The sequence below is a fragment of the Pholcus phalangioides genome, unplaced genomic scaffold (assembly GCF_987345545.1).
Source record: "Pholcus phalangioides strain wild (caught in Gottingen) unplaced genomic scaffold, Ppha-v1.0 ptg000015l_1, whole genome shotgun sequence".
Taxonomy (NCBI): domain Eukaryota; kingdom Metazoa; phylum Arthropoda; class Arachnida; order Araneae; family Pholcidae; genus Pholcus; species Pholcus phalangioides.
In genome coordinates this window covers 80,946,622-80,971,187 of record NW_028301608.1, presented here as the reverse complement: position 1 = coordinate 80,971,187, position 24,566 = coordinate 80,946,622, and the positions used below count along the sequence as shown (strand labels likewise).

At 36.9% G+C, this 24,566-nt stretch overlaps 1 protein-coding gene across 2 annotated transcripts; it reads left to right on the top strand.

The window, feature by feature from the left end:
- Positions 1-2,476: 2,476 nt before the first annotated feature.
- LOC149076785 (protein FAM133-like) lies at positions 2,477-23,048 on the top strand. Of its 2 annotated transcripts, none has more exons than XM_089244458.1 (6): positions 2,477-2,955; positions 5,978-6,072; positions 13,348-13,426; positions 16,641-16,706; positions 21,372-21,422; positions 22,665-23,048. In XM_089244458.1, the coding sequence occupies exons 1-6, from the start codon at positions 2,932-2,934 to the stop codon at positions 22,716-22,718; spliced, it is 369 nt and encodes a 122-aa protein (XP_089100584.1). In that variant the 5' UTR covers positions 2,477-2,931; the 3' UTR covers positions 22,719-23,048. The 2 variants fall into 2 exon arrangements, with proteins under 2 accessions (XP_089100584.1, XP_089100585.1); XM_089244459.1 differs by having other exon boundaries at positions 2,518-2,849.
- Positions 23,049-24,566: the final 1,518 nt, after the last annotated feature.

Below are 24,566 nucleotides of genomic sequence, written 5' to 3'. Positions count from 1 at the left end.
TTTTTTTGCAGGATTTCTTCTGCATTAAAGCATTTTTGTAAGGAAAGGTATGTCGCTGCCATACCATGAAGGTAGTGCTGCTGCGTGTGGGTGGGGCATAAAGTTTCGGCAATAACATTTTATTTCGACGTCCTTGGACTTTGATAAACAGAAATAAGAATGCGCTTTTTTTTTTTTTAAATGTGATCCTCACGTATTCCTAAGGGATCAGCATGATCCGTCCGGGGAATTTGTTAGTGTTAGTAGACGTCCATGCCCGAACCGGGATTCGAACCCAGACCTGCAGTGAGAGGCTAGTTCCCTAACCACTCGACTGCCGGCGGCTTTAATTCTAAAGTTTTGTAAGCCACTGTTCAATGGTGAAAGTGAACAAATAGTTCTGCCAAAGTTATGTTCCAATACTCTTGACCCCCAAAGCAGAATGTTTAGCACTGTTCTCCGACAAGCCCTCTGCTGACTGGAAATGTTCTGCGGTAAAAATTCCCATGCTGTAATGGTGGTTTTTTTTCACTTTTTCTTAAAATTCTTCCAAATTGTTGTGCGACGTTGTTTGACGTTGTTTTTGTTTTTGTTCGACGACGAAATTGTGTGTTTGTTTCCTTTCAAAAAATCAGTTTAATGATTTGACACTTGAACAAGCGGTGTTTGAAAAATCTGAATTATTTTTTTGCGAAAAAAAGCATTTTAATGCAAAACATATATATATAAGCATGTATAATTCCTTTCAGCTGTTTATATTAAAATAATATAGAATTACTTCTAGTCCAGGTAGAACATAAACTCGAACACGCAATTTTAAATTCAATTCGAAATTGTGTGTCAAGTTTTCGTACACCTTTTAGGTACATAACAGGAGGGAAAAAAGTTGCCAAGTACGATAGAATGTATGCAGACGTAAGATTGAATTCTTACAGAGAAATTGAAATATTCTCTCGCATAAGGGGCCATTCAAGTATTACGTCAGCATCGAGAGGGTTTGAAAGTTGTTAACGTCATCAAACCACCTCTTTTTTGAAGATATGAAATATTCTAAGCTGCTGATGAGGGGGGGTCATAAATGGCTAAAGATCTGTTGACGTAATACTTGAATGTTGTGTTTTAGACTTGTGGATGCTCTTCTGAACTTTGTGTACGAAATTTTCGTTATTGAATTTATCCTACCAGGTTGCTCGGCCCAGAATCGCAGCTGGGGGGGGGGGCAGAAGTGGCACTGAATTCCCCCTTTTTAACTGCGTGTTCTCCATGGTCGTAGAGATCAAAATTTCGGTTTGCCCGAGTGACAAATCTAGTTGCTGCCCTGGTTCTCGCGACATGCTCCCCCCATTCTGGAGCTGGCTCTTTGGCGAGGTTCCCAATCGAATCCAGACTTTTCACAAGGATTTCTATAATGAATTTATGGCATGAAAAAAAAATCGTCCCAGGGCTGGGATCCTGTCAGCTCCGCTGATATAGCCCAAGTCAACACCCCTAGTTGAGTTCTTTAAGGGGTGTTGCCTAGCCCAGCAGGACGATTCTCATCATTTTATGGGTGGCATATTTCAGAAAAAAACGTTTGTTTTTTCACGCAAATAATTAACTAAAGAGGTTCTTCCCCCCCCCCCCCCCCCCCGTTACCTGGGGGTCCACCAAAAGTCTCTGCTCCAGGATGGGGGGCATGGAGCTTGACATCCAACTCTAACGCCAAACCACCTCACTATTCAAATCGAGCACTCACACATTTGAAACTCTGCCGATTGTATCAGAAGATGCTCGAGCACCTCAGAATTGATTCAGGAATCAATATTCCCCACGTAAAGCTTAAAGACAAGCGCCCACGGGCCTGAAACACTTTCAAAATGCCCCGGATCTATCTTAATGATGAACGAAACAAAAAGGCAAAATAAACAGTTACAAAAAAAGTTTTTGAAATTGCATTTTAATAATAGAAGCTTCATCTCATCGAGCTCGACGTATATTTAGGATGATTATGATTAGGCTGACCATATTTCCTCGAGAGAAATACGGGATATTGAGGTTCCAAATACGGGACATTACCAATTATCGCCAAAACCGAGCAAAGTTGCTAAATATTGTTAAAATTACGGAAAAATCACAATGGCGGGAAATGAAGCGTTACTGCAAATTGCAGTGGATTAGAATGAATTTCACGAAAAAAACGTTCACCAAGACAAATGTGGGAGATTAATATTCTCATTTATAGTTGTAATTATCATAATATAGTTTATTAGTTGGAAAATAATGTCAATCTTTGACTTCAATAAAGAATAAAAATTCAAGTAGGCTTCGTGTAAAATACGGGAGAAACCGAGACACTTTTGCGAAAAAGTCGGGACGGCCAAAAATACAGAAAATACCGGGAAATACGGGACGTATGGTCACCTTAATTATGATAATCTTTTTTACCCTTTCAAAAAGAAATTAAAAATATCACAGCCTCCCCCCCCCCCCATATTTATAAGGATAAACTTTTCGATATGGCAAAACACATGTAAGTATAGCACTACTACACGGAAGAGAGCGGTTTGTCTTGTCAGCCCCACTGAGCTACAAGTAAACTTACTTTACTTAACTTATAGCCCACTGAGCTACAAGTAAACTTACTTTACTTAACTTATAGCTCAGTGGGTTCAGCTCACATAGGGTTTCCACAACGACGGCTTCGAATTTTCCCTGTCACGTCTCCTCCTGGGGATTATAACCTTTTAACCTTGATAAGGGCTATAAGGCCCCTATTGCAGTGGCTATACAACCTTTATTACTAGTCAAATCAAAACCACCCAAAGTTGAACATAGTCGGCCGCCAAGTTGAACGGAAAAGCGGACGTATGGTAACCGCAGTATAATAACAGGTGGTTTTTTTTCTTTTTTTCGAAATTTGTTTATTATTTTTTTCACATGTTTTGTCCACAGTTGATTATGTGAATATTCGACATGGGGAAAAGAGACAACAGATATGTGAGTAAGATTTTATTTTCTAGTGAAACATTCCGCATTTATTGTTTGTGCACTGAGTATTTAACTGAGCTATACAAATGTTTTGAATAAAATTTGTTTGGTGATATTGTGACGTGATAATAACAAATTTAAATTTATTCTGTATCTGGTTAAAAAATAAGTAGATTCACACCCAAGGCCCAACTTTGGCCTGATGGGAAACCTGGGTAGAGCATAAATTTGGGACCCCCCCCTCCCGTCCGGGGGGGAGGAATCGCCCCCTACCAAAAGTCGAATAATATGGGGGGGGGGGGAATTTGTCCCGTAAAATATGGATGATCCAATGCATATGCACAATAAGTCACTTCTCTGACACATCACCCTGGGTCAACCTGCCTCCGCTTAAGTCGCAGTTGAGGATGTGTGCTTTGGCTTCATTTGCAGCTGGGGATGCCTGTCTCACCTTCATTAGTAGCTGAAGATGTCTGCCTCAGCTTCACTCACAGTTAAAGATGTCTGCCTCAGCTTCACTCACAGTTAAAGATGTCTACCTCAGCTTCATTCTCAGCTGAAGATGCCTGTCTGCACTCCATTCACAACTGAATATATCTGCGTAGACTTACGCAGCTGAAGGTATCTGTGTAGACATTTGCAGCTGAAGATACCTGCCTCCATTCCATTCATAGCTGAAGATATTTACTTGGACATGGGGTGGGGGGGGGGGAGGATAATGGGAACCACACCCTTTCCAAAAGTTTGATCTGTCCTTAACAATGCAGGATCCATGAACTTACTCAATTCGCCCCTCCCGACACATCGTCCTAGATCTTGGTTTGCTTGTAACAGGGATCAAAGATGTTTGGTTAGTCAGTGAATACATTTTAAATTTTGGGGGGCCAGGGGCGTAGCCAGAAATTTCGTTCGGGGGGGACCACTTTCATTTCGGGGGGGGACCAAAGTGACAGAACAATGGATTTGGCCATCTTTTTCCCTTTTTTCGGTCATTTTCTCACATTTCGGGGGGGGACCAGACCCCCAAGTCCCCCCCCCCCCTGGCTACGCCCTTGTGGGGGGCCCTAGGTAAATGTCACGCTTATAGAAATCAGGACCTGGATTCACTCATTTTGTTGGAGTGCTGAATTCAGTGTTAAAATCAGATAATCAAATTTCTTACCTGCAGAAAGCAACATTGACAGATATGAACTTGTTTCCATAGCCCCCGTATCCTGCAGAAATGCTCTAGGTAGAATTGTTTATGGGGCCCTGATCAGATTTTTCACTGGGCTGTCTATAGTGAATTTATAGTCAGGAAAAACAAACAAATATTATGAATCATTCCGGGCTCTATTAGCCCCACCCTTGGAGTCATACTGGTTTCTAATACAAATAATAACAAAAACAAAGAAATTTTAAATCCAATAAATCTCTAACTCTGGGATAATTACCTTGACTACACCCTGGTAAATCTAAATTTATTATCCCCATGGTTGGCACAATACTAAATTCAATGGGGAAAATAATTCTCTAACTCGACTTGTGACGATCACATCCCGCTTAAGTCGACTATGATTTATATTGCGTTATCATAACTCGTTTTTTCAAAAATCCCCATTTGTTGATCAATTCGAAAAATTTTGTAACATAATTCTTGCATGCTGCAAAATTTTCGTTTAATTTTTTTTGCAGTTTGTTTGTTGATTGGTATGTGTGAAAGACTCTCGTCTTGTTGAAGCCATTCTTGTTTCTAGGCCTGTAAATTTTCTGGGGAGATATGAGATTGGCAGTGTGTTTGAAAAGCAAATTTTTAATGGCTTTCTACCCACACCATATTGTTACCGATGACCAATGTATCCCTCAGAGGCATATTTACAGAAAGGTAAACAGGCTGTAACCCAGGTGTCACGAGTTTGGAAAGGGTGCAAAATTAGGGTAATGGCAACCAAATTGGGAACAACCAGAAGGAAGCAAAATCTGCCAATGGGATCCCATACTATGGAAACATAGTTACTGCATTTCCCTGTTATACAGTTGATTTAGATGTTGATCAAGCAGCTAATTCAAAATTTGTGAGTTGAGTCATCAAAGATTGGATGACTTTTCACCAAACAAATATGCCCTCTTTTATATTTCTGTTATTTATAAGCGTAAACTCGTTTCGAGCCAGAGTCCCCCCCCCAATATTTATCACCATCTCCATAATACCTGTAGAAATATAAAGTTTGAGCCCTGGAGGGCCACTGTAGTGGTTGAGTAACAGACTCACATTGCGAGGACCCGGGTTCAAACCACACTGCCGCACACTTCCAGCACAACTAAATCAGTTGTAAATTGCCCATGGTGATAGACTGGAGTTGTGCTTGGTTTGAAAGAAAGCCGTCCTATTATTTCTGTTACAAAAAATATCAGTAGCGCAATTTTTGGAGAATCCTTTGGGACAGTAATCTCCTGTTGCCAAACCAGAAGTGTAAAGATAAACACTCGAATTGCGTGAAAGATCGAGAAGGTCTTAGTTAACCTCCATACGGTGGCGTCACCAGACTGGTACTACGATATAATTTCTGGAAAATTCAATGGCTCTTTAAAAAATGATAGAAAGAGTAGTCAAAATTTTTGTTGCTTTATCCTCAATGCGAGATTTTTATTTGTGAAAAATTATAAATAGCTGTTTTCTGTGTGAATAAATTTGTGACGTTCCGAAAATTGATTCATCCTCTGATCATTTCAAGGACTTGTGAGAAATTATCCAGAACATTTCTAATTTAGGCCTATAAGCTTGATATGAAGCAGAAAGGTCACTCGGCAGTGGTTCTTGGTGTCTTAGCTGCCCGATAGACATAAAAATTTGTCACTGATGATCTTACAGCCTACATTTGATTGTATCTAGATCCAAAAGACATGCTTTTTTTTTGTTCAGTGAGCAAGCCAAAAGTGAATAGCAGGACCTATTGTAGTAAAAACAAATCAAAAGATTTTTTTTTCATTAGGATTTTACCAAAATTATTCAGTAATGGTCTGCAAATGTTTTTCTCCCCTTCTCTCACAGGCATTTATGAATCCGATAGCCCTTGCTAAAGCAAATAGAAAACCTGTCAGTGGTCCTTCAATCCGCGATTATCTAAATCGAGATAGACCTTCTTGGTAAGTATCTGTCTACTAGTAAATTGATATGTAAATTATACGTATCAGTGTGATTATTTACATTTCAGAAGACATACATATTGTCTCCTGCATTCCAGAAGCATGAATGTGTAAAATTGTTCCGTTTTTTATCAGCTGGTTGGATACATTCTTTTGCTATCTAAGTTTTGCCTGAAACACGAATATGTCTATGTATTGGAACACGTTACTAAACATTTTAGGATTTTAGGAAAATAACTTCCATAGAGTAACATGGGTAGAGTAAACATTTAAACATTTCCCACACCTTTTTTTTCCCAAGGACATTGCACATTCATGCTTCTAGCATGGGGGGGCGGGTACCATATAGTCCTCCAACCATGAGATGAAATTTGGCTACGTCACGTCATGTCAGATAAGTATTTTTTTCTAGAAGAACTAACCAAACAATGTTAAAGCTCAGTTGCTGACAAGCTATTCTCGAGGCACAAGGCGCAATCGTTTTATCTAAAAAAAAGAATTTAATAAAATCACCCATCATGACATAACATTATGTAGCCAACTCTTATCTCGTGGTTGGAGGACTAATGTTCACTACATAATTGCTTAAGCAATTCAAACATTTATCACTAAAAACTGTTGATTTTAGCATTCCTGGAAGAAGAAAAGCTTCAGTGTGATATAAACCTTGTTGTATCTGGCAACAAGATGTAAAAATATTAGTCAACACCGTCTAGTTTGTGTGTTTACATCATGTGTTAATTCCTGGACACATTGCCAGTTGCTGTATTATGTCTTTGTCTATATTCTATACATTATTTATTAATTCAGTTAGTTCTCGTTATATGTTTTCATTAATAAATAATATATAACAACATCACGTCTTCAATAAGTCTCGCCTCAGATAAAATAATTGGTGAGAGATAAAGAAACTTCAATTCCAGTAAGCTGCTTTCTCTTTGTTGTCGAACAAAGATGGATCCTGAACAATTCGACAAATTTTTGTGCACATTTCAAACTCAAAAAATGATTTGAAACATTTTTATCGACTCAGATGCAGTTAAAACAACCAGCCATGATTCAAACATTTGATATTTTCGATCCAAAGAAAGAATCTTTCATAATGTATATTCAACACTTCAAAAAATTTTCTTGGTATGAAAAAAAATGTCATCCAATAAAGAATTGTGGGCTCAGATATTTCTAAACCCTGCAGGTGTCTCTAATTATAATACTGTAGCAGCATTGGTTTCATCATGCCTTCTGAGTGAACTCACATATGACGAACTAATTAAAACATTTGAAGTCCATCTGTGTCCAGAGAAGAACATAGTAGTGGCACAACATCAATTTTTGTCTACCTATCAGACGGAAAATTGAGCAATTGCGGATTATGTAGCAACTGTGCGACAAGATATTATCAACAACGAGTTCGTCTCACCTTGCCAATGCAAAACGTCTATAGCTGTGTATTCCTACATGCGCAGTTTGTCTGTGGAATTCGGGACAACTAGATACGTGAACAACTTTTACACTCCGAAATTCTTGAATTCGATGACATCTTGAAAGAGAGCAATAGCTCTTGAAGCATCAGAAATTGACTGTCGCAAACTTTCAAAGAAATCAACAAGTACAACTTTTGATGAAGTCAACAAAGTTCTGAAATCCAGATCAGCAAAACATGACTCAAGTAACTCGCGAAACACAGCTGTATTTTATCTAAGAAGCAAGAACTGCCAAGTTCTAAATCCAGTTCCAGAATAGACTTTGCAAAATTGGGTATACAAAATCTTTGTATTCATTGTGGTCGTGATAATCCCATTGCAAATGATTGCAAAACGAATCCAAAATCTGTCAAGTGCAGTGCCTGCAAGAAAACAGGGCACCTCAGAAAAGTATGCATTAAAACACTGCTAGATGAACAGAGTGAAAATCCACCAGAATTCAAATCAACCACTCATGTGTCCAATGCCGAAGCTTTTCGTAGTTATGGTGTGCAACAAATTATCGACATATTTCAACCACAAATTTGTTGAAGGATATCAACAAATATTTTATCATAATCAACACTGAAGGTCGAAAGGTAAGATTCGAAGTGGACTCTGACAGTCTCCGAAACTCAAAATATTTCTGCTGGCTAGATTTGTTCAAAGCCTATTTTCATGTTTTAGTGAGGGCCGCAACTAGATGCTTGGTCAGCCGGGGCAAGCACACATTTTGGCGCCCCCCTCATAATGTCAAAGGAGAGGTTAAAGAGTCAAATTTGCACCCATCTAGTCTGGCACCTGGGGCACTAGACCCTCCATCACCCCCTAGTTGGGGCCCTGATTCCAGTAGATGAAGAGAGCAGTCAAATTCAAACTTTTTCTACTCATCAGGGAATCTACCACAAGAATAGGCTATGTTTTGACATCAAAAAAGCACCTAGTCAATTCAACCGAATAATCGACCAAGTCCTTCAAGACTCTCTCGTACTTTGACAACATCATTGTGCATGATACCACACGAGAAGAATGTGCTGGGAACCTTGAACTGTGCCTAGAGATTACAGGAATATGATCTTCACCTGAATAAGAATAAGTGTTCATTTTTTCAAGAACGTATAGAATACCTAGAACATAATGTAGAATTCAATAAATATTCCTGAGAAAATTAGGACAATTATAGAAATTCCACATCCATCAAATGCGGAAACGTTAAGCCGATTTCTCAGCATGGTCACATATTCAAGATTTCTACCAAATATTTCCCATGTCATCTATCTCCTGCGACAACTCCGAAGAGATTCAAAGTTCCGATGGTCAGCAGCATGTGAAGAAGCCTTTATCAAACTGAAAATAGAAATGTCAAGTGACTGAACTCTAACTTCATATGATCCAAACTTACCAGTTGTCCTGACATGTGATGCTAGTCCTGTTAGTATCGCCAGAATCTTCACATTATTGATGGTCAAGAAAGACCTATTGCATATGCCTCAAGATCTTTGACAAAAGCTGAACAAAACTATTCACAGCTTGATCATGAAGCACTAGCCATTGTGTTCGTAGTTAATCATTTCTTCAACTACCTGTTCGGAAAACATTTCAAATTAATGACTGGCAATCGTCCTCTAACAAAGATTTTTTATCAGAGTTCAAAGCTACCTCCTATGACGTCTGGCCATTTATTTCGATATGCTGGTTTTCTTTCAGTGTTTGATTACGAAATAATGTTAAAGAAAGGAATCTAAAACGCAGATGCCGAGTACCTTTCCAGGGCTCCAGTTGTGCAGAAAGAGACGTATAGTGACATGGCTATCAACAACGAAATCAATCAACTGTGTGTGGCATCAATTGATGAAATATCAACAGAATTATTGAATGCCAACTTGATCAAAAAAGCAACTGACTCTGATGAAAATTTATTGAAAATCAAACAGGAAATTCAACAAAATCCTGAACTTTTTTTATAAATATACCCTAGAAGATGGAAGTCTATTCAAAGAACAAAGAGTAGTAATTCCGAAAATACTGCAGAAATACTGCTACAGCTTCCTCGAAGATACATTTATTGGAAAGGAATCGACAAAGATATTGAACATTTATCCAGATCATGGGAACAGTGTTTACAGATCAAGACAAATCCTTCAAAGGTGTAAATCCATCCCTGGAATGAACCAAAGGAAAATTGGGACCTCGTCCACATCGCGCCTGTTCCAGAACAATTTTTTCTTGATCATTATCGACGCAAAATCCAAATGGGCCGAGATCAAAATATGTCGAAATGCGCCTTCTTCATTCTCAACCCTTGAAATGTTATCTGACATTTTTGCTGTGTGCAGATATCCGTGCACAATTGTTTCAGACAATGCAACAATTTTTGTGTGACCAGTTCAATCTTATTGTGCTAAAAATACAGGGGTGCAAGAGCTGCGCCAATTGCGCCAAACTGCGCCGAAACGGTTCTCTTGCTACATGGTGCGCCAAGGCGCCGAATCCTTGCGCATTTGCGCCAATTCTTGTTTCTGGTTCGCGGAGGTACCGCTAATGCACTGTAGTGCGTCAAATACCGGGAATTTAGGAAAAAGAAGCATGAAAATTTTGTTCACGGGACGCGTTCTTTCCGAGACACGGAAAAAATTACGGAGGGAGAAACTTTAATTTTTTTTTCACTTCCCACCATCTACCACAATCGCGTTATGTCGTGACCTTGGAAAGTAGTTCTACTACCTTGAAGTATAAAGTCCTATACTGTTAACCGGCGGGCTATCAAAGTCCCTGAATGAATATACCGAATTTTCTGATTTCGGAGACCGTTTTTTCTCCTGCGGGTTATATACTGAAAATTACGGTAATTTCGCGGCTGCCAACCTGCGTTCAAAGACCGCATACATCGAAAAGAGGATTGGTTTACTCGTGTAAATTACCGACATTTTTCGAAGATCATTGGAAAAAAATGGGATCTGTCAAAACTCCAGTTAAAATATTCATAGTTTTGTCATCTAGTCACTATGCGGTCGTGTGATTATCGTCGGCAGTTGCCGATCGTGGCAATTTCACATTGCGAAAATCGGGATTTGGTGAACACAGCGGCGGCTCGAGGAAAACAATTTCTACCCATGCGGAATCTGTTTTTGGCGCTACTGACGGCGTTTTTTTTTTTGGTAAACAAAGCTTTTTTCACCCTTGCAATTCTATTTGGCACCCCTCCTAGAGCGGCGCCCAATATGGCCGCACGGTCCGCCACTGCATTGGTGGGGAGGGGCATGCTCTTAACAATAGTCAAAGGAAGGAGTTTGTACTAGGAGCATGTGCTCATTTTACATAACTTCTGTGAGATACCTTTTTTATATTAATGTCCTACCTTTCCAAAACATGCTGGAGAGAATGAAACGTTTGCACTCCCTCTCGTGCATTGCTGGGATGGTACATTACTCCCTCACGTATTGCTGGGATGTTGCTCAACATTGTATCACCAACAGAACTATTAATTATGTGTGATGAATGGGTTGCACTACAATGCAAATAATTACAAGAAGTGAAATCAGTTCAAAGAATAGATAGATATTGGGCAGACATATTCAAACTTTATAACCTTGAAAGCAGCCCAAAGTTCAAAATTTTGCCAGTTTTGGTGAAGGCTTTTTTATCTTTAGCACATGGTAACGCAGACAGTGAAAGAGAGTTCATTGTTAACAAATAAATAAAAGTATGTTCGAGCATTGAAAAATCTGTCCATCCAATGCTTTAATGGAATAAGACATATAAAATCTTATGTTCGAGGGCATCAAATATTTCAAAAAAATTGTCATCGAGATGTTGAACTTCTGAAAGCGACTCTTAATCTATTAACATGCTATTAGGTTGAGAAATTGTTTAAGTAAATAAGGTATTTATATTTTTTTCGTTTTTTGCATTTTGCTTTTAAATTTAATAATTCCTTTAAATTTTGTGAGAAGCTAATTTTTTTCACGGAAACCCTTATTATATTCTGCAAGTACTTTTTTTGCTAAATCAGGATGAATAAGATTTTGGTGTTCAAGCAGCAGAAATTCTTGTTGCCTAGGTTTTCAGTATACATGCTGTTTAATTTGAAAAGAGTCTAATAATTTTTATTCGTCATTTCAGTAATGCATGTTTTAGTAGGGACAGAGATAAGATAATTCAGAAAAAATTTAAATGGATTTTAATTTGTGAAGGAAATTTATTTAGAATTATTTGTTTCAACCATTTTTGGCAAAACTTTTGGCATTTCACAGACAAATTACTCCTTATATTGCAGATATAGTTCGTTTTTAGTTCTGCTCCATTTTCAAAATTTCTGCTCCAAAAATGAAATTTGCTGCTCCGAAATAGATGAGGGCCGCTTGCAACCCCTGAAAATAGAATCTTTCAGAAGCTTATTGTACCTGGACATCCTGCTACTAATGGCTTGGCCGAGTGAAATGTACAGACATTGAAAAATTGATTGAAAGCAATGTTCAATGAGCCAAATTAAATACATGCGAAAGTGTGAGAAATAGTTTTCCGATATGGAGCCACTCCATTGTCAGATGGTAAAACTTCAGCTGAAATGTATTTGCAACGCAATATCCGTATTCAACTCGATGTTCTTCGACCCAGGAAACACATTAAGAACACTGAACACACAATCAAGTTTAAATAATTAAGCATGGGAGACAGAATACAAACCCAAAGTTAAATCAACAATCAAACTGTATGGGAACTTGGTATTATCATTTTAAAAAATTTGGAAAGCTTCACTATCAAGTGAAGTTGGATGATGGTTATTCTTTCAAAAGACACATTGATCAACTGAGAAAGCAGAGGTTCCAAAAAAGTCAGTCTCATTCTTACCAACTACCAAATTTAATGATGATGAGGATTCTGACGAACAGATTCAACAACAACCCAGATGGCAAGAGTTTTGTTATCCAGGAATGTATTGGCAACAACCTGATGACTCCCAGAATTCAGATATTCAACCGCACCCAAGAAACAGCCAGGATGAACCAGTTATAGACCAACCTGATATCCAGTTTCGAAGGTCAACACGGCAACACAGATCTCCATCATACCTGCAAGAGTACGTCACAGATTAACTGTTCAATTAAGCGGGGAAGAACTATTGTATCTGGCAACAAGATGTAAAAATAGTATTCAACACCGTCCAGTTTGTGTGTTTACGTCCTGTGTCGATTTCCGGTCACATTGCCAGTTGCTGCATTATGTCTTTGTTTATATTCTACACATTATTTATTAATCCAGTTAGTTCTCGTTATGTTTTCATTAATAAATAGTATATAACAACATCACATGTCTTCAATCAGTCTCACCTCAGATAAAATACTCATTGTTCTTCAATTGTTAATCTGGGGGCTTCTTGCTAGTTGTAAAACACTTTGCCATGCGGCTGTTACATAATTCTAGATTTAATAAATAAACTAACGTTTCTATACAGATTTTTATTTGCCGTAGCTGTCAGCGGGTTCAAAAATTATTTATCTCATTTCCACAAGTGTAAAAAGGTTGAAGAACATTGAGGCAACCAGTTCAGAACTGCAGTTTATTTCACTTAAATGTTTGGTTTGAAATTGATGCCCCCCAAGATTCTGTTCTATTTCACCAAACAAATGAAAATCACACAGATAGGTCAGGGTCATACAGTGAATATACCTCTCATCGATTTAAAGAAATATATTTTTTTGTTTATATGGACATAAATATGCATGCATTCTCTCCATTAGCAGTTGTTCAATTGAACAACTGTTTTTTATACACAAGCATTTTTATTTATTTAATTTTTTTTTTGGGTTAGGGAAGAAGTCAAAGTTATTCTTGATCAGAAAAAAAAAGGTTCTCAAACTCTTGCTGCTTGGGAAGATAAAATCAATGAAGTAAGTAAATTTAACAATATCTTTCAGTGTTGAACATTCTATTATGAGCTGCTTATGATGAACAAAATATTTGCCTATACATTATTTAGCATAACTTTGTAACAAAAAATGTAGAAATCATGAATTTTATTGAGAAATCAACTTTACAAAATATTTGGACTTGTCAAAGCTAAAATAAGGGGCTTTTAACCTACTCAAATGGTCACCCCCCCCCCCTTCCTCTTTGCAGCCAAATAATTATCATTTTTTTTCTAGAGGCTTCAGCCAAAACCTTTTTTTTATGGTCATCTCTCTTTAACAGCAAATTTTTTTGTCCCGCCGGTGGCTGCAAAACGTGGGTTTTACTATACATGTCCCCTGAAAAGTACTGGATTTAAAATTTTATTTTTTCTTTCTTGTTATTACTATCTGTATTTGAAACCAGCAGGGCCCCCACAAGGGTGGGGCTGACAGGGCTTCAGCCCGGGCCCCCCCCCCAAATGATTTTATAATTTTTTTTCAGAGTATAGGCGAAGTTCATTACAGAGAGGTTCAGTGAAAAATATGATCAGGCCCTGCAGAGATCTCAGCCTAGGGCCCCTGCTGCTGGATGTGGGGCTATAAAAAGCAGTTCATATCCGTGAATGTTGCTTTCTGTTGGTGTAAGAAATGTGATGATAATCTGATTTTAATTAAGGAGGCAAGGTATCTCATCAGTGCCGCTTGAAGGGTTAACATTTCTGAATGCTTTTAACCTTTATTGTTTGTCATAGTCTCTAGCTATAGTGAAAGCTTTAGATACCCATAAACCAAAAATAAATAAATTAATTATACCTTTCAAGCCTCTAAAAATCAAAAAGTAGATTTTTTGTTTCTAATTATTGAATATGCAGAAAGTAGTTGTTAAGTGATTTTCTTGGGAATTAACCAAGTATGACCCGCTTATAATGAAGTCAAAGGGAACCTTAAAAACTTAAAAATGATTAATGGGTGGGAAGGTGTGAGTCAGTTAACAATGCATAAATATTGGACTGCATTAATTAATACAATTGATGCTCATTATAACGACCCCCCTTCGTTCCATGGATATTATATTGGGCTGTTACATCAAACAAATTTTTTTTCTAAAAGTCGTAAAATTTAGCTTCTCTGCCAGTGAACCTCTTCCAGCAAAATTTCCCTTTTGACTAAATTTTTCCCATGCATTCAGAAAAATGTGCTGCCATCTAGCGGGGGATATACGTAATCAGGAATTTTACAATAGAAATGTATTGCACTGCATTAATTTTTATATTTTTTGCAAAATTTCTTTTGTTTGATGAACTTATGAAAATTACATTAAAATTAAAGCAAAGGATTGGGGAAAAGGAACAGCAACGTCATCCAGTCAACTCGTGCAAGTGCCTTGCTATGGTTTGCCACTGTTTCGAGTGAGGGTGCTAAAATAACCATAGAGTTTTCTGTGGAAGTGACAATGCTATATCTTTTCCTCTCTAAGTATCAAATGTCAAGATCAAACCCCATGATGTATTGTGTTCATTTCTTTGCAGTAATAAAAGTCGAGGCGGAGCACTGAGTTGAATTCTGTCACTGCAATTGATTAAATGATATTTACCAGTCGTTGTATTGGATGAAAAATAACGTGGCGGAAACAGAAGAAATTTTGAGACCTGCCCTTTACGGTCATTATGACGAGCATTGACTGTGATAATAATATTATATTTGAACACAGATGGCAGCACTCACAAATTATTCAGCATTTTGCTGCCACATTAAAATCATGTCCCAGACGCCATACTTTGGTTGCATGGTTATGCAGATAGACAAACGAATAGGTTATTATTTAAAAACAAAACACAAAATGAGCCACAGCTATAGCAAGACTTTGAAGCTATGATGGTTTGAAATAGATTTTTATCCGATTACAAGATACAGAATTTGTGATTGCTGCCATCTGTGTTGCATCTCACAAAATAAATCTTCGAAAATCATTTATATATCTCATAAAATACGGGGTTGACAAGTCCTGGCCACTTCCTAAAAATTAATAACAAATTAACCCCCCCCCCCCCCAAATTATAAAAAGATGCAGTTTGCATCAAAGTAATTGTGGCCTAAAGGTTTCGTTTTTGATGAATTAAAAAAAGTATTTCACTCACAGGTGGCACTGTAAAATGAAAATCTTGTCATAATGCATAAATTGCAACACAAGCAGTGCATAATTAATGTTTGTGACAATTTGCATTTCATATAATTCATTCAAATTACCATATTTTAGCATTAGTATCCTTCCACCTGTTTAGATGTAGCCCAAGCTAAAAAGGACACTCTTATTGAAATGTGATAGCTTTATGTAATGCAAATTGTCATAAACATTAATCATGCACTGCTTGTGTTGTATTTTAAATGTTATGCCGAGTTTTTTGTTTTACAGTGTCACCTGTGAGAGAAATTTAAACTTTTTTTTAAATTCATAAAAAAAAAAAACTCTAGGCCATGATAAGAATTTAAGTGCAAAACACATATTTTTATGCCAATTGGTTGATTTGCTATTAATTTCTAAAATATGTCCAGAACTTCTCGTCCACCCTGTACGTATTGCCAAATACTGTGTATTAGACAGTTTCTGGAAATTTCAGCTAGCCTCTTTTTTATTTTATAGATAATAATTAACTGTGTAAAAAAAAAACCCTTTTTGGATTACCTGACATATTTCGAAAGAGCTGTCTATATTTTTCAAAACATAATATTGAAACAAAATATTTTAAAACAAAACATTTCAATATTTCAATCTCAAATGAAAAAAGAAATTGAAATATTTCAAATAAAATTCTAATAACATCGTGTGCAGCAGAGAGCAAGACAAGTAGAGAAAATTAAACTATTTAAGTTAGCCAACATGAACAGTTACAGTTTTTTGTATCTCTCTATTTCATCTTAAAGTACACTTCAAGTTAAAGATATACTATATTCCCCACATTAGCCAACATGCTGAAAAACCTGAGGCAGAGCAGGTTTTGGAATGTTGGGGTCTGTCCTGTTCCTGGCATGCTGGGAAAAAGCAAGGTTTTATAAAGATCACTATATGCAGTTTTCCAGTTCAATGGATTTTTAGAATTTAAGATTTAATAGTTTTCCAGAATCTATGACTCAAATTTCCTGACATGCTGGCTAATGCAGGGAAACATATGTACATGATTTAAATTTATTCTAGACAATTGTAATTTATTTATAGAAATACAGGGAAGAATTGGCAAGAAATCGCAAGAAATTAATAGGAAAAAGCTGTAAAAATAAAGATGTAAGTTAAGTTATTACTTTGGTTCATGATGCTGAATATACAGGGTGTCCTGTAAGTGTTTACAATACACCCTGTATGTAACTCATATTTTAACAGTTGCCTTAAGATAGCTATTATCCAGCCTATATGATGAGTATACAGTGATACCTTGGCTTGTGAATGCTTCGGCTAATCATTATTTTGGTTGATATTAATGCATGCACTAACTTAAACAGCCGTGTCGTGAACTAAATTTTTGTGCTAATCAAAATGAGTCCAATGGGTAACTTACTTGAACAAGATTTATTTATTTCAATTTCAGAATCACTCCAGATGTGTTTCTTTTTCAGAAAGATTTTGATTCATTTCAAATGAATGATTAAGCTAAGAGAAAATTCATTTGAAAAAATGAATAAAAAAGCCTCAGACTTGAATGATTTCAGTTGGTACGGTAGGACTCAATACAAAACTGAACAATCTGGACATTCTTGGAGAATGTCCAGAATGTCTTATCTTCTGCATGTGTGTGGAAGGGAAATGAATTTGACTATATTGTTATGAAAATTAGGTCTTTTTGCAATTTGTTAAGAACCCCTCAAACTTGGCAAATGTCCTTTTGCTAAAAGAGAAATGTGAAGGTGGAACGCCAAACATCTGGAAGATTAATTTTCTGTCCATCTGGTGGCACTGCAACTTGGAAATTGTAAAATGGAGTTTTCTGGAATATTCGTTTTTCCTCAAAGATTCGACTGTATCTATAAATAGTGAGGCGATCACAAGAAAGTCGGTGTTGTTGTAGCTGTTTTTGGTGAATAAATTTGTGACGTCTTGAAAAATTGCTTCATCTTCTGATCATTTCAAGGACTGGGGAGAAATTATCCGGAACAATATCATAGCACACACTTTGTTATTTCACTATAATTGCTCACGAGCTAGATTGCATGGTGTGCATAGGGTAACACATAAAAGGTGTGTTCAGTTTTTCATCTTTTAAATTCTTCTTGATCTGTGAAGTTGTTTATGCCAGCCTTTGGTCAGTATTTACAGTGTTTCTTAGTGTTTTATGTCAAATATCAAATTTTGGGTCGTTTTGCCTAACAAATGTTATTCTGGAACAAATTATCTTCGTTAGCTGAGGTATCACTGTATTTGTGAAAAATTATTATCAGCATGACTGAAAATCCTGATGATCAGTAATGTAATCATGAAAAAAATGGCTTAATGAAAATCTCAAATATCTCTGCTTCTAAAAATTCAATTAGTTTTGCATTTATAAGATTATTTCAGAAATGCATGCCTAGCAGCGCTCCTATTTTTCTTACTTTTTAAAAATGTCCTATTTTCCTACTTTAACCACAATTGTCCTTTTTTACCCCAATTCCCTCCTACTATTCCTCCCTCAATTTTGTTTACAGCCAAAATCTCACAATGAAAATTCCGAGAAACTGCAAAACATCGCTGCTTTCCACTACCTCTTCTTTTTGACATGTTTTATTCACATCAAAACTTGCTACTGAAAGAGAAGAGGGGAAAAAAATAAATTCTGTAAGTTCTACTGGAGTTGGGGACGACAACCAGCCTATCTTTTTGCTGCCGCGTTCAGTCAAAGTGCTTAAGATAAGCCTGAAGTCCAGTAAGGAAAGTGAATCAGTTTCGCAGATCGTTTGTCATAAAATAATTAAGGCAAAAAAAAGGAGGGGGGACAGGGGCTGTCTACAAGAGATTTCAGAACAGACTGGGGTTTCTCTTCCGAGATACCTTAACGAGCATTCATCCCTAACCGGACAGAGCCCGATCTGGTTTTTCGTTTGTCTTTATGTTATTTTAAAGCATACATGTGCTCAACCCATGGCCCAAATGTGGCCCCGGTACATTTACAAATAACTTAAGTGGGTCGCTGTACATTCTTACTTCAATTAAGTGGCCAGAGGCACTTGAGTGACCTGCGGTGCATTCCCAGATCACCCAAGTGACCTGCAGCACATTTACAGATCACACAAATAACCTGCGGCACAGTTCTATATCTTACTGAAACTGAAGTGGCCCGCCACACTCTTCAAAAGGTTTGAGTTAACTGGAAATGTGCCGCGAGTCATTCAAGTGGTCTGCAAGTGTGCCAAGGGCCGTTTGAGTCATCTGGAAATGTGCTACAAATCACTTGGATGGTAAGTGCTCAGCAGGACACTTGAGCGGTCTAGAAATGTGTCAAGAGTGCTACTAAAATTACCTATAAAAAATGCATTGGGCCACTTAAGTAAACTTTTAATATATTGCAGACCATTAGGTGATCTATGTGCTGTGGGCCACTCAAGTGATTTATAAATATGCCTCCAGCCACTTAAAAGTAATCTGCAATTGTGTGTGAACTACATGCCACTTAAGTGAACTGGGAGTCGCTCAAGTGATTTGGAAATGTGCTTAGTGGTCACTTAGGTGATCTGGATATATGCTGTTGGCAGCTTAAATGATCTGGAAATGTGCTGCGAGCCACTGAAGTAATCTGGAAATGTGTCCCACTTATTCGTGGGCCACTTGTGTGGTTTTGTTATTGGTCCTAGGCCACATAAGATAACTCTGAGGGCCATGGGTTGGCATGTGTGTTGTAAGACATACTAGGTTCATTTCTATGATATTGACGACTGCAGTCGTCTTTGAAAAAAAGACATTCGTGACCATATGCAGGTCATTCTAATCATTGTATCCTTCAGGTGTAATGCAACTCTAGGAGGTGTTACATCAAGGGTGTTCAACATTCAGTAGAGTGTGGGCCATTTCATTGATTTTTAAATGTCACAGCCGCTTCATTGAGTGATCTGAAACAGTACTACAGGTCACTTAAGCTGACCTGTAAATGTGTGTGAGTCAATTGAGTACTCTGGAACTGTGCCACAGTGATTTGTAAATTGTCTGCAGGTCACTTAAATGATCTGGGAATGTGCCGCAGCACACTTAAACAATGTAGAACTGTGCCACGGTAATCTGTTAATATGCTGTGACATATTTACTGATCTGGGAATGTGCTGTGGGTCACTCTAATGACATACAAATTTGCTGCGAGTTACTTGAATGACGTGTAAATGTGCTGCAGGTCACTTGAATGTGTGCCGTGTCACTTGAGAGGTCCTAAACTCTGCCGTGGTTCACTTTAGTGTTTGTGAAAAGTGCTGCAGGCAGTGCCGCCTTAATGCATGGGCCCACCTGGGGGCCTCATAAAAATGAGATCTGATTAAAATCTACTATAATTTTTACCAGGTAGGGCCTCACAAAAACCACTTAGCCCGGGGGCCCATGATGCTCTTAAGACGGCCCTGGCTGCAGGTCACTTACATGAAGTGGAAAAGCAGTGCGGGTAACTAGAGTAATCTGGAACTGTGCTGCGGTGATCTGTAAATATGCCGCAGGTCATTTGAGTGATATGGGAATGTGATGTGAGCCACTTGAATGACCCGAAACTGTGCCACAAGGTCTTTTGAACGATTTGAAAATGTGTCGCTTAGTTCATTTTTATGAAATTAGGTTTGAAGTCTTGGAACACATCAGATGACTCCAGGGCTACATTCGACCCATGGTCAATGGGTTAAGCATGTATGTGTTACATTTCTATGGCCCCTAGGCAGGGTTTTTTTTTCTCCGAAAAGCACGGGGGGGGGGGTAAAAAATAGATCATGGACTTTTCAAGTATCAATAGAAATTTCTTTTTAGTTTTTATATTATTTTTGATCCCACATTCTGTGGAAATAAAAGATTTTTAAATTCATTAGAACTTGAGTTTCTTGAAATATTAATAGATAACACACTATAATTAACCAGTCAAGTAGTTACGACGGCATTTGCCGTCGTTGATATATGTAATGGTGTTGCCTACGACTGCATTTGCCGACACACAGACTTTTCTGTCTTTTTCACATAGATATGACGAAGTAATTTGTCGTACATGTGCTGCCATCTCTGTACAGCCATCCTTCTACTTTATTATCTCGTCACTAGATGGAGTTGACAATTATATTTCAAGGTCTGAGATTATTATTACTATTATCTTTGTCATGCTTTGCAAAGCTGCATCCCCATCGTTTTTGTTTCAATTTCCAACTGCCTTGCGAAGATGCATCTGTTTTATTACTCATATATGTTTTAGCAAAGGTTGACCTACTATGGTTCCACATAAATCCATCAACAGCATTTCTTTTAGTCACAGGACATTATGACTGCCCCTCCCCACTTTTAGGGTGTCATATTATGTCTTGACACATTCGAGCTATAAAAAAAATATTTTAATATTTCAAACTTCCAAGAAAAGGAAAAAAAAGGGGAAAAGCGCGCACATTTTCAAAAAAAAGTGGGCACTGCGGGTAACGCTTGGAGAAATTAATTGGACAGTTGACTGGTTAAAATATTGAAGGTGTTAATCTAAATAACAAAACGTTTTTAATACTACGATAATTTGAAAATTCTATTTTTTCCCTCTTATTAGTCAATAGTGTTTCCATTTTTTTAACTTTATTTTCCTTCAAATTTTCACTTATAGGTCTGGAAATGTTTATATTAGCAGTGATAATATATGAGATATCTCTCATGTTATTTTTATTATATCTTCCGCGTTTTTTAGGAATTATAATTCCATTTTGTAATTTCACGAGAATTTTTTTTTTCTTTCTTGTATGAATAATTGTGTTTTAAATCATTTAGGTGAAAGAATCAAAGAAAAACCAAGACCTAAGAAAAAAACCGACGAAAAGTGTAAGAATCTGTTAGTGACTGAATAGAATTTTTCACTGTGTTTATATATATATTCTTTGCCTTTTTTTTGCTTGTGTCACTATACTCACTTGATTTAGACCTATGCAATGCATTCAGGTTCAAGATGTTTGAATATTTTTTTCATGAAATTCTCTGTGCATTGGCGTTGTAGATCTCATCACAAACCATATCAATTTTGAGGCTGAGCAAATTATATTATTACAGGGTATTTTTTTGGGTAATAGGCACCCTAGGATAAAAGCAAAACTATCGCTGTACTCATTATTGTCGGTGTATCGTAATTTCCAGCCTATAATTCAAGGCGTGTATAATGTGCAGATGAAAATTTTGTTAAGAAAAAGATGTACTTCCTGTAATTTGCAAAGTGGCATGTAATCTTTAAGTGTAAAAGTTGCAACATAAATGCTCCAGTTCATGAACATTCAGAGGAATCATCAGATTGGACAGAAAAGGCAGAATTTAGCAGTCTCTCATATAAATTACACTTTTCTGTATAAGGCCAAAATAATCTTGACAACAAACACAAGTAAGAAAGCATGACTTACTTTCTTACATTTGGGTGAGTTAGCGAAGTTTTTAACGAGCCAAATACATTTTTTTTCCTTGAAAAAAACCTGCCCAAAATAATTCATCTTTCCTTTTTTTTGGACTTGGTGACCCCTTTCCATGTTGGTAGATATGGAATTGGAAGTCCATATCTACCACCTTTATGAAGGGCATTCATAAAAGAGGCCATATAAAGCAGTGTTTCTCATCTTGAGATCACATGACATCCTTGCGGTCATGGCATATTCTGTGGGTGGCAATGGGTAGAAATTAAATGATAGAGGGTTACCATGGTAAGTGGCGAAGAGGTTCAGACAGTAAAAAAAAAATTCAGATTTGAAGAAATAAACGTATTTTATTACCTACTGTCATAGATGACAATCTTGAGAAGGCAGCAAATTTTAGGGGAAACAAAACCCAGTAATACAAATATACAAATACAGCGTCACAACAGGCAAATTGCCCAACGAGGTGGCTGCACCTAAGAACATCCCCGAGCCATTTTTTTGGAGGCCCTACCTACTACTGCTTCAGATAGGAAGACAAAAAGTGAATCCTTTGCCCCCGGCTTAAGTCTAATTCTGATTACAGTACGTGTAGAACCATAATTTGTGTCATTGTTATCTTTAAATTAATGAAATATCACTTGTAAAAATATAATTTTTTCCCCCTTAGAAAAAGTACAGATCCAAGAAACAGAAGAAAAAAGAAAAAAACCAAAAGAACTGAAAAACAGAGGCTTAAAATAAATATTTTGAGATAACAAAGTGGTTGAAATGTGTCCTGTATGGTTACTGTTCCTTAATTTTTGCACGTACACTATACCTTCATACAGATGAAAGTGATTAGTATAAATGTAATCTGAATATATTCATACCGAGGTATATAAATTAGTATATCAGTGGTAATATTCAGTAATTATGGAGAAGCTTTGGAATATATACTCACTGCCATTATAGCTACACGAAAGGTTTTGTCATTTGCCAATGTTTGTCATCAGTTATAATAAAAAGAAAGGAATGAATCTGTATTAATTAAAATGTTTTGTGCAGCTATTCATATTCCAGATGGTTCATACGCACATCATTTTTACACTTTTCATGTGTTTACTTCTCTTCATTCACACATTTTGATACCCAATTCGACCTTGTCAAAAACCTCTCATGTGGGGATACATTAGCAGGGCCGTCTTAAGAGCATCATGGGCCCCCGGGCCAAGTGATTTTTTTTAGGCCCTACAAGGTAAATTCTCAAAATTTCCAACTAGATCCAATTTTTGTGAGGCCCCTCTTATCTTGAGGTGCCCGTACGGGCCCATGCCTTAAGATGGCACTGTACATTAGAAATAGCCAAACACGATCATGGAAAACGATTATTACAACGAAGTTCTGCACCAACTTGTCAGTGAGTATGTATAAAAAAAATATATCAAAATGCTAAACACTTCTGCTGTTCGAAATCAACAATTAATGTAGGTCTTTGTGTGTGTCTTAGTAGTCCCCATGGCAGAAAAATGACTGGTGCCACAAAAATGATCAGAAAAGATTAACTTCAAAACATACATCTAACAATAGCAAATTATTACTGCTAATATAATTTGTCCTGTCAGAAAAAGAAGCACATCTCTAGAATATCTCAACTCTTTAGAGTGATACTTTCACGTATGTACAACCCTATATCAGGGTACGCGATTTAAATCAGCTTGATTTGAATTGCGATTTAAATTGCTTGATTTTTTTAAAAAAAAATCATTGATTTAAATCAAAAAATTTAACTTTTATTTTTCAGCCAAAAATATAATTTCAATGATACTGAAGTAAAAGTAACCTGGTATAGGATATATGTTATTGATACAGTCGAATACCGTTATAGCGAAAATCTTGTTTTAAAACGAACACTTTTTAAATCCCCCAAATAAGTTTACATAGGAACAAGGCTAGGTAACCTGGAATTCCTTTATAACGAAATTTCGTTTTAACGAAGTGATTCCTCCAGTCTCTTGGTGTTCATTATAATGGGATTCGACTGTATTTGGTAAAGTTAGTGATTAAAAGAAGTATAGATCTTTTTGGGATATATATATAAATATAGAGACTTGTGAACATAAATCCCTAGGTACACTGCAGAAAAAAAACTGCTCTATTTCTAGATTTTGTGCATGGAAAAATTTCAGAAAAATATAGGGAGTTGAACTTGGCATTTAGCTAAACTGCACTAAGCATTTTCAATGTGACACCAGAGTTTCCCTGGTTACAAAACAGAGAAATTATTTTTTGTATAAAGCCTTGAATTCTATCCCCTAATTGCTAATTCAAAATAATAGATATTGTACCAACATAAATATCATTAAGCTTTCAACTTTACTTTTTGTATTAAAATTTTGAGTTTGCATGTTAAAACTCATTAAATCTGTGAAAGAATAAAAATGTGTAAACTATTGAGCAACATTATGCAAGTCGGAAACACACCCATTAATTGCGCCAGACACAATCTTTTCAATAGAATTTGTTTTATTTAGTTGATTCTGAATGGTCCCTTGGTTGTGAATCCAGTGAATTGAGACCTGCATTATGTGAT

Coding starts and splice junctions, on each gene's coding strand:
- LOC149076785 (XM_089244458.1), top strand. CDS start 2,932: ATGGGGAAAAGAGACAACAGATAT. Junction 6,073..13,347: donor AATCGAGATAGACCTTCTTG/GTAAGTATCTGT, acceptor TTTTTGGGTTAG/GGAAGAAGTCAAAGTTATTC. Junction 21,423..22,664: donor GAAAAAAACCGACGAAAAGT/GTAAGAATCTGT, acceptor TTTCCCCCTTAG/AAAAAGTACAGATCCAAGAA.